Consider the following 14,894-nt stretch of genomic DNA (forward strand, 5'->3'; position numbering starts at 1 on the left):
GTCGCTCCATGACAACCACAAACTTATGTCTGGTTCTTGTCAACCAAGAATCATGCCTGCCCCCCTTGCTGATTTTCATTGGCATCCTCTGGCTTTGATAGCTCTAGTTGTAAAAGCCTGAGTCCTGCAAGCTCTTCCAGTCACTCCCTGATCCTGAGGATGGCCTTAGAAGTCTGAGTGGATGCTGGTGTTAGTTATCATCTCTATAGTTACCTACTATCAGCAACAGCTGCAGAGCACAACACAGCATCAGTGAGCGCAAAGACATTGGTGACTCACTCTTCTCTCATAATACTATGGCACACACACAATAAGAAAACAAAGAATATGTCGACACACCTCAAAACTGGCTAAAATAAATTTTTATTAAATGTCAGAAGACATTTATGTACAATTCATAAATTCTTTACAAAAACAATCGCCAATTAAGTCTAATTTTTTCAATTTCTGTACAGATTTGGAAATTTTGCTATGAAATAAGTCTATAAAATAGTTATTTTAGAAAGCATCAGGATGCTAATTTTAGGCAAAGTAATGTTTACAATTAAGTCTTTGTGAAAGCAAGGTTCTCAAAGACTCTGCTTCTTTATCTAAATGACGAGAAAACAAAAACATTAAACATGGAACCAGATAATCTAAGTGACTGAGGAACAATAAGGGTTCTGTAAACTTCTGGTAATTCACCTGAAATTTGTTGCTACTGTTGGAAGCAGTGCCATTATCAACAGTCACACTGAGGGAATTTTGTGACACCTGTCCCAGTGGCACTGATATATGCAAACAAACCATCATAAAGAAGCACCTTGTATTTAAGGGATGTTAAGAGCCATTCTAACAGTAGACAGTCTCTCCAGCCTCAGAGTTGAGTAACAGTGCTTTAGTAGTATCACTGGAATTTTTTTTTAAGTTCAGAATAGGACAGGAACATGTAAATGGCCAGTAGTTTTGGTGCTAAGCGCACCCCGAGGTTTAAAAGACTGGCTTTTGAATGCAAAGGACACCACCCAACCCATGCAGTTAGAGGGCAGAATCCCAGTTCTGGGAAACTGACCAACCTACCTCAAGACGGGAAGCAACCAGCAACTTCCTCGTATTTGGAATCACAAGGAATTTTAGAATTCACTGTTGTCAGTTTTTCCCCTGAGTTGTGAGTGTTTTGACAGAGTCTTTAGTGCAGCAAATACATTCTATTGTTTCAGTTGTACACACAATGCTAAGGCTCTGCTACTAAAAACAGAAGCTAGCTCTTAGGAGCGGAAAGTAGTGGTGGTTCCATGCTTTGTGAGAATCTTTGGTGCGATGTAGACTTGCAGAAGCCTCCTTACTGGGTTTCTTGCCTCACATACCCTTGTATCTTCAAGTTATTTTCAAAGGAGAAATCACAAGACCATAATGAAGAACAAGCAGACCATCCTGAAAAGGGGAAAAAGGGACTATTTTATAGTTCTTTGAAAATTAGTTATGTATAATATATATGATCAAACCAAAACTGGCTTATTTTTCATAATCTAACAGTAATGAGAAATTCTTTAATGTAAAAAATAGAATACAAGATTTATATAAAACTTCCTTTCATCAACATCACCAAAAATTCCTTATCAATGTATTTTTTTCCTTTCTTTTTATCCTGACCACAGTGCTGTCGCCTTCCTCCCCACCCCCCAAGCCCCTGCCTGCCTTTCTTTCTTTTATTAAGACAATTTTACTATATGGCCCAGGCTGGCCTTGTACTCACACAATTGCTAAGATTACAGGCCTGTAGTTCTATGCCTCTCATCTCCTTTTTCTCTCAAGACTTGGAAGAGAAGGTGTATCCCCACTCTGGAGCTGGAGTTGTAGGAAGTTATGAGCTGCTGCTATGAACCAAACTCTCTAAAAGGGCAGTACATGTTTCTAACCTCTGAGTCATCTCTCCAGATTCTAAGTTCCTTTTTAAGATGGTAAAGAATTTCTGGGCTGGAGAGATGGCTCAGTGGTTAAGAGCACTGCTCTTCCAAAGGTCCTGAGTTCAAATCCCAGCAACCACATGGTGGCTCACAACCATCCGTAATGTGATCTGATGCCCTCTTCTGGAGTGTCTGAAGACAGCGACAGTGTACTTAGATATAATAAATAAATAAACAAATAAACAAACAAATCTTAAAAAAAAAAAAAAAAAAGAATTTCTGAGCTGAAACAATTCTTTTGTCTCAGCCTCCTGAACAGCTCAATCACAGGTGACCCACCCCACACAGGTCAGTGTGTTGACTCTCATATAGTCATAGGTAACTAGGGGCATTTATAACCAAAAGCAACTGAGAAAAGACCTTTCTTTGTCCGCAGAGTATTTAACAAACTGACTGAATACTAAGTCTATCATTCCTAGCAACCACATGGAGGCTCACAATCATCTGTAATGGGATCCAATGCCCTCTTCCGGTGTGTACAGCTACAGTGTACTCACATACATAAAATAAATAAATTAGAAAAAAAAAGAGGAAAAAATAAAACAAACAAAACCCCTTCAAACCTAAAAAACAAGGCTTAAGCTAGTCTGGAACCCTCTGTCCTGAGGGTGACCTAGAACTCTTTTACCTTCCTGTCTCTATTTCCCGAACCCTTAGGGGGCAGGCATCTGTCTTTGTCTATGTGTTTGTCTGTCTGTCTCTGTCTCTCTAGTTGTCTCACTATAATCTGGCCAACCTGGAAGAACTCAAGAATTCCTGCCTCTGCCTTCGGAGTGCTGAGGTTACAGGTATACACCAACAGGCCCTACTGTGTTTGAGTCAAGGTTTAAGGGTCTGACTATGTGCCCAGGTTAGCCTGAATTTGGATACTGACTCACCTTTCCAAGAGCTATAATTTCAGGTGTGAGCCACTGTGCCTGGCTCTGTCTCACCCTGGTGTCAGGTCTTAAGGTTGTGGACTCACTAAGGCTGCACTCAGTAAGTACTCATCCTCAGAAGGCACTACTTACTATGACAACTAGCTATAAACAACACATGCAGAGTGTGCCAAGCACCTACTGTAAGCAGTCCTGAAACAGTTCCTGGCACACACGCTTTACAGTCCAACCTTGCTCTTTTTATAAGTTGCATTTGGTCACGGTGTTTTATCACATCATAGAAAAGTTAACTAAGGCACTCAGGAAGCAGAGGCTGGTGGATCTCTGAGTTTAGGCTGGCCTGGTCTACAGAATTTCCAGGACAGTCAAAGCCACATAGAGAAACCCTGCTTCAAAACTACCAAAATCATCATTACCATCCAAGAGAGACACCATAGCTTTGTCTCACTTCCCATCCACTGCTCAGACCACTGCCATCTAGCTCCTGTTCCTGAAAGCCCAGCAAAGACACTGGGTCTGTAAAAGGATTTACAAGTTCAAATGCTCACAAAGGCCAGAACAGGAACATAAATGAAGGCATATCAGGCATGTGAGATAGTAAACAGATGACAAAAACTAAGAGTGAACCAAAAGGCAGATGCCTAGCTGCAGGAACTTAAACATCTAAGATAGAGGACAAAGGGCAGAGCATGTCGGTCCATGAACCATCATCACATCTGCTCTAAACTAATCAGCATGGTCAAAGTGAATGTCCATATAACACAGATACAAAGATTGCATTATCAGACTTATATGCATACAAATCACACCTTTGTATTCCCTGTCATAGTTCAGAAATGAAAGGCAGAGTATATTAATATCCACATATAAAACTCAAAGTGTGGTTTATAAGCTCTTTCAAGATCTCAAAATTGCCGGACGGTGGTGGCACACGCCTTTAAAACTAGCACTTGGGAGGCAGAGGCAGGTGGATTTCTGAGTTCGAGACCAGCCAGGTCTACAAAGTGAGTTCCAGGACAGCCAGGGCTACACAGAGAAACCCTGTCTTGAAAAACCAAAAAAAAAAGAAAGATCTCAAAATTACTTCAGTGCACATATAAGAACATATTTTAGAAAATAAGTCCTTGTAATGTAAATGTAATTTAGATGTCTATATTTATATATTCTATAAATCACTTAAATTTGTTTTCTATTCATATGTCTATTACAGTCCTAAACTTTTAACTGTATGATGGTTAGGCATGGTTTGTCCTTCACAGGTTCAAATGCTGAAAACTTAACTCCTAGTATAGAGTATTGAAGATGTAGGGGATAATGGAAGGTAATTAGACCAAGGGTCTCTACCTCTCAAATGAATTAATTCATCTCAAAGGAACCAGTCAGGTCTCTTGAGACTGTATTAAAGCTGAGTGTGGGCTTGCACCCTTTTATTTTTATTTTTTGATACAGTGTCTCAAATAGCTCAGCAAATTTGGACTAACTCTATCGTCAAGGGTGGCCTTATACTGCAGATCCTCCTGGACTAACTCTATCGACAAGGGTGGCCTTATCCTCCGGATCCTCCTGCTTTCATCTCTGGGATGGAGTGTGTGAACCACCACACAAAGTAAAAACAGCTATTATAAAACAAGATCAGCTGTTTCCACTAGCAATTTTAAATAATAAATCCAAAGGTTTTTACTTGTTTGTGAATCTTTGTTTTTGTTTGATACAGTCTTAATATGTAGCCCTAGCTCCTCTGCACGAGCAGGCAGCTCTCCTGACACACAGCTTTTCTAACTCATTAGTCTGTGTGTTCAGCATAGACCTGATGAGGACTTACCTGCATTGCTGCATCACCTATTGCACGTCGGATTTCCCGTAGAGTTTGGTACCGCTCCAGTAAGTGATCCCCACAGATGATATCTACCTACAGAAAAACAATCCATTACCAGACCACTTTCCTGCTTCAAGATACATGAAGTGGGAAATTAGCATGATTACTTAAAGATTATATTTAATTATTTTATAGTAGACTTTTTAAAACCTCTATCACTTTCTAACGTATTTTCACGGGACCTGGAGCTCATTAATTGCTTAGGCTAGATGGCCAGTGAACTCAGGGAATCTACCTATCTGTGGCTTTTGCTGAGGATCTGAACCCAGGTCTATGTGTGTATTTATCAAACTCTTCTGATAAAACATTATCAAGAAAAGTTTTTGAGACAGGCATAGTAGCATATGACATTGGTCCCCACTCTGAGGACTTAAGCAAGGAGAGAATCAAGAATTGCAAGACAGCTTGGGCAATTTTGCAAGATTTTCTCTCTCTCTCTCTCTCTCTCTCTCTCTCTCTCTCTCTTTCTCTCTCTCTTTTTTATTTATTTATTTTTTTGGTTTTCCGAGACAGGGTTTCTCTGTATAGCCCTGGCTGTCCTGGAACTCACTCTGTAGACCAGGCTGTCCTCAAACTCAGAAATCCACCTGCCTCTGCCTCCCAAGTGCTGGGATTAAAGGTGTGTGCCACCACTGCCCAGCACAAGATTCTCTTAAAGTAAAAATCTGGGAGGCTAGAAGATGACTTGGTGATTAAGAGCACTTGTGGCTCTTACAAAGTACCTGAATATTTTGACTGGTTGTTTGTTTTGGTTTTTCCAGATAGGCTGGCCTCAAATTGCCTGTCTGTGCTTCCTGAGTGCTGGGATTAAAGGGATATGTCATGGCCAGCCAGAGTACCAGGGTTTAATTCCAGCATTCACAAGGTGACTTGCAAACCATCCTTAACTCCAGTTTCAAGGGAGCCAATGCCCTCTGCTGACCTCTACAGACAATATGGGCAGAATGCATATGCACAGTACACATACACACATGTGAACAAAACATTAATACACATAAAAACATTAAATATCTAAAATTTTTAAATAAAATAAAACTTTGAAAAAGCCCAGGAAACAGACATTATGGCACACACCTGCAAACCCAGCACACAGGAAGTTAAGGCAGAAATACTGCCACAAACTCAAGGCCAAGTCAAAGTCACATACTGAGACCTTAACTAACAAACAAGCCAGCTAGCCTTAGCAGCACAGGCTTTAATCTCAGCATCGGGGAAGAGGCAGAAGCAAGTGGATCTCTGAGTTATAGTGGAGGGACAGCTCAGCAATTAAGGGCAGCAGCTGCTCTTCCAGAGGTCCCAAGTTCAATCCCAGCACCCACATGGTAGCTTATAACCATCTGTACCTACCCTCTTCTAGCCTCCTTGGGTACTGTGTGTAGGTAGTACACAGCTATATGAAGGCAAAACACCCATACACACTAAAGTTTTTTTAAAAATTAGAAATAAACATAAAAACAAAAAAGAAGGCTGTAGGTGAGCTCAATAGTATTGCCTAGCAAGTATGAAACCAAATATTGCAAAAAGTAACAACTTGTTTATAATTAACCATCTCTAGGATTTGGAAAGCTTAAACAAAGATACAAGTATATAAGTCTACATATCTGATAATCTTTATCATTATTTCAGTATCTTGAGAAAAACAATGTTATGAATATTACAAGGTATGTACTAACAGTAAGAAATATTTACCTACAGAACTAAAAGCTGGCAAAATTAAAAGATAAAACAAATTTAAACCATTTCTAAATGCTAAAACTCTTGAATGTTATAAAAGTGAAACTTGCCTTTAAAAAAAAGGACTGTTGTGTGTGTGCAAGACTTGTGTGTGTGCCACAGTGAGTATGGAGATCAAAGGACTGCTCTGTAGAGGAAGCTTCCTCCTACAACTTTGTTGATCCCCACACACTGAGTTCAGATGACCAGACTTACAGAAAAGTCTTTACTTGCTAAAAGCCATCTCTGTGTATCAAACACATTTTTTACAGATCATAACCAACATGTACTGAGCCCTGCCAAGAAAGCAGTGTTGCTTTAGTTTTTAAAAAGCATGTTAGATGCTGGGCAGTGGTGGCGCATGCCTTTAATCCCAGCACTTGGGAGGCAGAGGCAGGCGGATTTCTGAGTTCGAGGCCAGCCTGGTCTACAGAGTTGAGTTCCAGGACAGCCAGGACTACACAGAGAAACCCTGTCTCGAAAAACTAAAAAAACAAACAACAACAAAAAAGAAATGGAGGCTATGACTGATGGCTAATCTTGGCTGTTAACTGGACTACATCAGGAATAAATGAAAAGCAGGCAGCTGGGCATACATGTGAAGAATTTTCTTTTCTTTTCTTTTTTTTTTTTTTTTTTGGTTTTTCGAGACAGGATTTCTCTGTATAGCCCTGGCTGTCCTCGAACTCAGAAATCTTCCTGCCTCTGCCTCCCAAGTGCTGGGATTAAAGGCGTGTGCCACCACCACATACATATACCAGATTCTTGACCTTTGTATCAGGAGACAGCCATTGTTAAGACTAACAGGACCACAGCCTGTAAAGCCTTCAAATAAATCTTTTACATATTATATGCATATTATATTTTACACGTTATATTTTATATTAAATTATATTAATATATTTTACATATTATATGCAACATAATACATGATGTTGTACATATATTCATTCCATCAGTTTTATTCCTCCAAATAACTGACTAATATGAAGGGTAACTAGGATGTAATTCCAAGTTGGAGGTGGGAATCACAATGTACCAACATTGAATTAACAGTCACAGTCATCTACATCATAAAAAAGCTGCTCCTGACTCCAGAGACCATTCTTTCTCCATTTGTCAAAGGTCACCTTGCAGCTTTACCTTTCCTTTTACACATATACTGTACCTGACAAGCTGGATCAAGACCCATTTTTCTTCTAAGAAATTTTTCTACATGCCCAATAGTTGCTTCTCCTGAAACACGCACAAACTTCTTTTCCAATGGCTACAAAAACAAATAAGACTTTTCAGATTATGTAAATGTATGCATATATAAAATGTACAAGCTTTAAAAGCAAAAATGATTTTATGAATTTGTGTCAATTTGTACTCTAAAAAAAAGTAGAAATTCTTCAAATTTTTTTTTTCCGAACTCTTGAAATTCGCCTGCCTCTGCCTCCCAAGTGCTGGGATTAAAGGAGTGTGCCACCACTGCCTGGCTTGCAAATCTTTTAGATTCATACCAACTAACTTTTTTAATAGAAAGGCTTGTTAGTTAACTTTAAAAACTCATGTAAAACAAAACATCCTATGTAATGGTATGTGCCTGACATCCTAACCCTTGAGAGGTAGAGGCAGGAGGATTAGAAATTCAAGATCATGCAGGGCAGTGGTGGCGCATGCCTTTAATCCCAGCACTTGGGAGGCAGAGGCAGGCAGATTTCTGAGTTCGAGGCCAGCCTGGTCTACAGAGTGAGTTCCAGGACAGCCAGGGCTACACAGAGAAACCCTGTCTCGGGAAAAAAAAAAAAAAAAGAAAGAAATTCAAGATCAGCCTAAGCTGATGGTTGACATCCTATTCAAGGCATTGCAGTGCCTGCTTGTCATTCCAACTACTTGGGAAAGGCAACACAACCTCTTGAGTACTACATATCTGGAGTTCCGGCTACTTGAGAGACTGAGGCAGGGGGTTTCCTTAAGTCTAAGTTTAGACACTTGCTTTTTAAGAAAGGCCCGATGGCTCACACCTGTGATCCCAGTACTCCAGGGGCTGAGGTAGGAGAACCGCTATGAACTAAGAACAGCCTAAACCACAGGCCTATCTCCAAAGAGAAGAGGGGGAAAGGGAAGAGGAGGGGGAAAGGGAAGAGGAGGGGGAAAGGGAAGAGGGGGAAAGGGAAGAGGGGGAAAGGGAAGAGGAGGGGGAAAGGGAAGAGGAGGGGGAAAGGGAAGAGGAGGGGGAAAGGGAAGAGGGAGAAAGGAAAAAAAGAAAAGTTTTTCTTTTTAAATTTTAAAATGAGAATAAATCTAGTCACAGGTGGCTTGAGTTACAGGCAGTTGTGGTGTTGGAAACCAAACTTAGGTCCTTGGCAAGAGCACTATGGGCTCCTAACTGTTAAGCCATCTCTCTGCTCCCTGCAGCCATCTCTTACAATCTCCTGTTCCAGAATCCCTAAGGTGTCTGAAGGTCTCCAGTAAAGGGGCAGTCACCTTAGATTTCTAGATACAGCAGAGCCTCAGACAGATCACCCCACTGTGAAAACATCTTCAGCCAGAATCATCAAGAGTACTGAACTGTCTCAATTAAAACTGAACCATCTTGAAGAGCCAACTAAAATAATGATCCATCAGATCACAATTTGACCAAGACTTCATTGTATATTCTTGCTGCCTCCTGCCCCAGCTGTTCTTCTATTTAAATCTAAAGCTGCAGGCACGGTGACTCACACATATAATCCTGGCACCAGGATTATAGGCCAGATGAGGATATATGAATTCCAGGTTAGCCTGGGCTACAGAATCAGAACCTGTTTCAAAAACACAAATCACCACCACCACAAAAAAATATGCCAGGGACTTGAAGACAGACAGCGTCATGGAGCCTCTTTATCTGTTCTTCCTGCTGTGGCAATACTGACTAAACCTCTTTTCATGTTTTTCATCAATATTTTTTTCCAGAGTCTCATGTAATCCAGGGTTACCTTGAACGTGACATGCATCCCACAAGTACTGGGCTCATAGAGTACGTATGTGCATCGCACCCCATTTACGAAGCTGGGGCTCCCCAAATGCTAGGCAAGCTAAGAACTGCAGCAACTATTTGTCTCTTTAAATGTCACTACGGGACGGGGAGCTGAGCCATGTGCTGGGCCGTCTACAGTCAAGGGGTTTTTCCCTTAAAACTCTAGAAATAGATATCACAAACAAAAGAACCCTGATCTTGCCTTAGTAAAAGTAAGAGTCTATATCTCAGAGCTACATCACAGAGATTTTACTTTGTAGGTGTCTCTAGTTTGCTATTCATCTCAACAACTGACAAAGTATAATACAAAGTAGTTCTTACCTCAAATCTCAGTGAATGCTTGAAGTGACAAGTTAAGGCAGGTTAACTTCAGCCAAAAATGTTAAATATACAAGTTTAAAATTCAAGTTAAACTCTAAGCACCAACTACACAAAAGACACTTTGGATTTTTTTTTTTTTTTTAAGACTGGTCTTACTACAATAGCCCAAGCTGGCCTTTAATTTTTGATCCTCTTGCTTCAGCCTCCAGAGTAATAAGAATACAAAGCTATACCACATCTCACTCTTAGAATTTTTTTAAATTACCACATTAAAATCAGGGCTGGTAGTACATACTTGTAGTCCTAGCACTAAGAAGGTAGAGGCAGGAGGATCAGGAATTCAAAGTCATCCATGGCTACATAAGCTCAAGGCCAGCAGGGACCTGTCTCCAGACACTAAAATATAAAAAAATTAAATTACCAATCAACACGGCATGTGGCTTTGTAAATTTCTTATTTTCCTTACTTCACCTGTTTGAATCAGTAACAAGTCCCTACTTAATGTTTCTTACCCTGAGAAACTAATATCACATTACTGTTGAATTTCAATAACTTACTTGTCAAACATTTATATTTTAATTGAAGATAATTTCTACTTGGTTGCTAATCTGATTCAGAATTTATATCTATAGCATTCTCTTATAAACAAAAAATGAAATACCTTAAAATGTCCTGTATCTTCATTAGCACTGAAAATAAAGGAAAAGTTAATCAAAACTTAATAAACTACATGCTTAATCATAAAATGAAAGAAAAACAATATAAACATTTCATATGCAGCAATTCACTAAACTCAGACAAAATTTTTTGTTTGGTTTGTGTGTATATGTTTGGAGACAGGTTTCCTTTATGCACTGGAATTCACTCTGTAGACCAGGCTGGCCTCGAACTTGGATTCATTTGCTTTGCGTCCCAAGCTCTGTGATTAAGGCGAGGTGGGCTGTAAACTTTTGTCCATCTGTCTATTTACAATGACGGTCATGCTGCTGTCGGTGTGGAGGTCAGTAGTTAGTTCTCTCCTTCCACCCTAAGTGCCTGGGATCTAACTCAGGTGGACAAGCTGGGCAGCAAGTACCTTTCCCTGCTGATCTGTCTACTGGCCTCATTATTTTAAATTTGAGATTGGAGCTTGCCTGGAACTCATTAAGTAATTGAGGTTGATTTTGAATCCTGACTCTCCTGCCTCCACCTCTTGAATGCTGGGTTTTTATAGCTGTGCCACCACACCAGCTGGGTTTTGTTTGGTTGGGTGGTTGGTTTTTGGAGAGGTAAATTGAGACTGAGTCTCTGGAGCAGTCTGGCTGTCCTGCAACTTCACATTTAAACCAGGCTGGCCTGCCTCTGCCTCCCAAAGGCTAGACATGCAGCAGGGCGTTGGTGGCACATGCCTTTAATCCCAGCACTTGGGAGGCAGAGGCAGGATGCTTTCTGAGTTTGAGGCCAGCCTGGTCTACAGAGTGAGTTCCAGGACAGCTAGGGCTACACAGAGAAACCCTGTCTCGAAAAACTAAAAAAGAAAAAAAAAAAAAAAAAGGCTAGACATGCACTACTATACCTGGCCATTTTTTATTTTTAAAACATGGTTACCTAAATCTTTGGGAAGAAACATAATTGTCACTTCTGCCACCTAGTGGTAAAACAAAGGCAGTTTAATCCAGTATTCTAAACTCTCCGCACTTCATTTGTTAGGCGGGTGAGGGAGCAGATTTGTCTTATATGAGGCAGGGTCTCACTAGGTAGCCCTAGCTGGCTTGAAACTAAAAGCAAGTGCCACCATGCCCAGTCTAATTTCAAACTACAGGAAAGAAGAGAAAAACGACCTGCCTTCTGCCTCGCAACTAATCAAGGACTTCAACCCTTCAGTGACCAGATGGAACACTGCAAAGGAATGATGGGAACTACTCGTTGGGGAGTGGCTGCTAAACCTGGGGAAGGGAACTATGTATGTATGTATGTATGTATGTATCTATCTATCTATCTATCTATCATCTATCTATCTATCATCTATCAATCTACCTATCATCTATCTACCTATCTATCTACCTATCTATCAATCATCTATCTATCATCTATCAATCTACCTATCATCTATCTACCTATCTATCTACCTATCTATCTACCTATCTATCTACCTATCTATCTACCTATCTATCTACCTATCTATCTATCTATCTATCTATCTAGTCAAGGCTTCTGCTACATTAATAGTAGCTTTGGTTCTTGGTTGGTTTTGTTCTATTAGGAATGGCTTTGGTCAGATTTTCCTTTTGGGGGATGAAGAGCAAAAGCAGGTGGGGGCCTTGCTATACAGCTGAGGCTAGCCTTGAACACAGTGATCGTCCTCCATGCTGGGATTCTATGTGCTACTGTGGGATAAGGGTACCAGTGGTTACTATGATAATGCAACATTCTTCTCATCTTAAATATTCTATAATTTATTATTTCATAATTGTTAATTTGTTTATCGAGGCCTGGTGGCACAAGTTTGCATTTTGGGAAGCCCTAGGGCATGACTAGAATTTAAGGTGAGCTAACCACAAAGAAATTGCAAGCCTGGCTGTGATGGCACATAACTTTAATCTCAGGTAGGCTAGCCTGGTCAACAGTGAGTTCCAGGACAGCCAGGGCTACATATGCACACAAAAAATCCTGTCTTTAAAAAAAAAAACAACAAAAAACAAAAAACAAAAAAAACAAAAATTCCAGACAATTAAAAGCTAAAGAAACTATCTCAAGAAGAAAAGTCACGACTTTAAAGCTAAAAGACAAATTTCTTTCTTCAAAGAAAAACTGAGCTGGAGAGATGGCTCAGTGGTTAAGAGCACTGACTGCTCTTCTAGAGGTCCTGAGTTCAATTCCCAGCACCCACATGTTGACTCACAATCATCTATAATGGAATCTGATGCCCTCTTCTGGTGTGTCTGAAGACAACAAACTACAGTATACTCATATAAATAAATAAATAAAACTAAAAAAAAGAAAGAAAAGCGTTAAAGAATTCAGCAGTTAAAAATACTTGTTGCCGGGTGGTGGTGGTGCACGCCTTTGATCCCAGCACTTGGGAGGCAGAGCAGGCGGATTTCTGAGTTCGAGGGCAGCCTGGTCTACAGAGTGAGTTCCAGGACAGCCAGAGCTACACAGAGAAACCCTGTCCAAAAAAGAGAACAAAAAAAACCACATATAGTTACAAGGGATCCAACACCCTTCTCTGATCTCCTTGAACATCAGGTAATTACATGGTACATGCTTATAACATACATGCAAACAAAACATTCATACACACACACAAAAAAAACCCTAAAAATATATCTACTTAAAAAAATGTGTGTGCCCTGAGTGTCTGCATCCTGCAGGCACCTGAGAAGGCTAGAAGATGTCAGCCCTTCTGAAACTGGAGTTACTGCCAGCTGTGAGCTGTGTGATATGACCAGGACTAAACCACCATGCTCTCTGCAAGAACAACAAATGTCCTAACCACTGGGCCATCTTTCCAGCCCCAAAAGGTAACGAGAGGCTGGCCAGCATGGTGGTTTACCAAGTGCACACCAAACACAAGAGAATGACTATCAGAGGGCTGTGTCAAGTTCAAGGCTAGCCTAGGCTACAATGTAAAACCTTGCTTCAAAATGCCAAAAATAAGCAAATGATAAATTTTTTAGGTCACTCACCCAATGAACTCAAGTAATAAAGACATATCAAGTTCAGGTGGAATACGAAACACTGACTCTAGGACTTTCTTAGTTCTTCCTTTGCTTGAAGGAACTGGCTGTGGAACAGCTATTTGAGATGGAAACAAAGAAGCCAATGTAGGATTAAGATTTTCACAAACTGAAATCTTTAAGGAATGAATCACACAAGTATTACAACTGTTGACTAAATTATTATCAAGTCCTGATCAAGTCTCCTTTTCCTTAAAAATATCGATTAATCTGTCAAAAATCAATGATTTTAAAATGGGAAAAATGGTTCAGTTGGTAAAGGTGCTTGTTGCCAAGCTTGAGTCTCCCCTCTAGGACACACATGGTGCAGTGAAGGAGTTCTGCCAAGTGGATATCTGTGTAAGAAAGTACAAACACGTGTACATACATATACATGCATATTTTCTAAATGTAAATGTAAATAAATAAATAAACAAATAGACAACAGGGCTGGAGAGTTAGCTCAAAGGCTAAAAGCACCGTGGGCCCTTCCAGAGGTCCTGACTTCAATTCCCAGCTTATAAATATAAAGAGATCTGGTGCCCTCTTCTGGCATGCAGGTGTACATGCAGACAGAATGCTGTATACATAATAAATAAATCTTAAAAAAAAAGAAAGGTAATAAAATTAGTTACAAGCTAAGGGACCACTCTACAATGGAAGGCAGACATGACTCATTTATCAGGGCCACAGAGAGTTCATTCAAACAGTACAGCATTTATAGATAACAATTTACAAATACAATTACTGAGGTTAGCACGTTACATACACTCTCATTTAATCCTTATAAATATGTACTACATCTACACTTAAAAAAAAAACTTGTTAAAGAAACTGAACCTGCCGGGCGGTGGTGGCACAGCGCACACCTTTAATCCCAGCACTTGGGAGGCAGAGGCAGGCAGGTTTCTGAGTTCGAGGCCAGCCTGGTCTACAGAGTGAGTTCCAGGACAGCCAGGACTATACAGAAACCCTGTCTGGAAAAAACAAAAACAAACAAACAAAAAAAAGAAACTGAGCCTTAGTAAATTAAACAATTTGCCTAAGGTCACATAGTAACAGAAGAACCAAGATTTAAACCCCAATCTACCTGAGTTCCATGTTGCTACTAAACATAAGAGTTACTTTGTGCCCAGCATTAGTAAAAGTATTGGTATTAGCAGGGCAGTGGTGGCACACACCTTTAACCTTAGCACAGGGGAAGCAGAGGCAGGTGGACCTCAGTGAGTTTGAGGCCAGCCTGGTGTACTCAGCGAGTTCCAGGACAGCCAAGGCTGCACAGAGAAACCATGTCTCAAAGAAAAGAAATGTGTTTGTTTAATAATGTCATATTCATCTTTATTTTATAGATATTTGTTAGTCTAACCTAATAAAGTGGCAATGCTAGGAACAAACTCACAAATTCTAGTGACTGAGTGTGTGCATCTCTCTCTAACACTCTCTTTCTCCCTGCCCCCC

At 40.2% G+C, this 14,894-nt stretch overlaps 1 protein-coding gene across 4 annotated transcripts in view; it reads right to left on the minus strand.

Moving 5' to 3' along the window:
- Positions 1–345: 345 nt before the first annotated feature.
- Positions 346–14,894, minus strand: part of Pcgf6 (polycomb group ring finger 6) — a 17,243-nt gene continuing 2,694 nt past the window's right edge. For 2 of the 4 annotated variants that reach the window (XM_031390600.1, XM_031390604.1), the window contains exons 6-10: positions 13,407–13,515; positions 10,400–10,427; positions 7,582–7,680; positions 4,647–4,733; positions 346–1,413 (exon numbers count right to left, since the gene is read on the minus strand). In XM_031390600.1, the coding sequence (XP_031246460.1) occupies positions 1,357–1,413; positions 4,647–4,733; positions 7,582–7,680; positions 10,400–10,427; positions 13,407–13,515 (380 nt within the window). In that variant the 3' untranslated portion in view covers positions 346–1,356. Of the gene's footprint in view, positions 1,414–4,646; positions 4,734–7,581; positions 7,681–8,696; positions 9,757–10,399; positions 10,428–13,406; positions 13,516–14,894 lie in introns of those variants that run through there. The other 2 variants (XM_031390601.1, XM_031390603.1) reach the window with 2 other exon arrangements.

The sequence above is a fragment of the Mastomys coucha genome, unplaced genomic scaffold, assembly GCF_008632895.1.
Source record: "Mastomys coucha isolate ucsf_1 unplaced genomic scaffold, UCSF_Mcou_1 pScaffold21, whole genome shotgun sequence".
Classification (NCBI taxonomy): domain Eukaryota; kingdom Metazoa; phylum Chordata; class Mammalia; order Rodentia; family Muridae; genus Mastomys; species Mastomys coucha.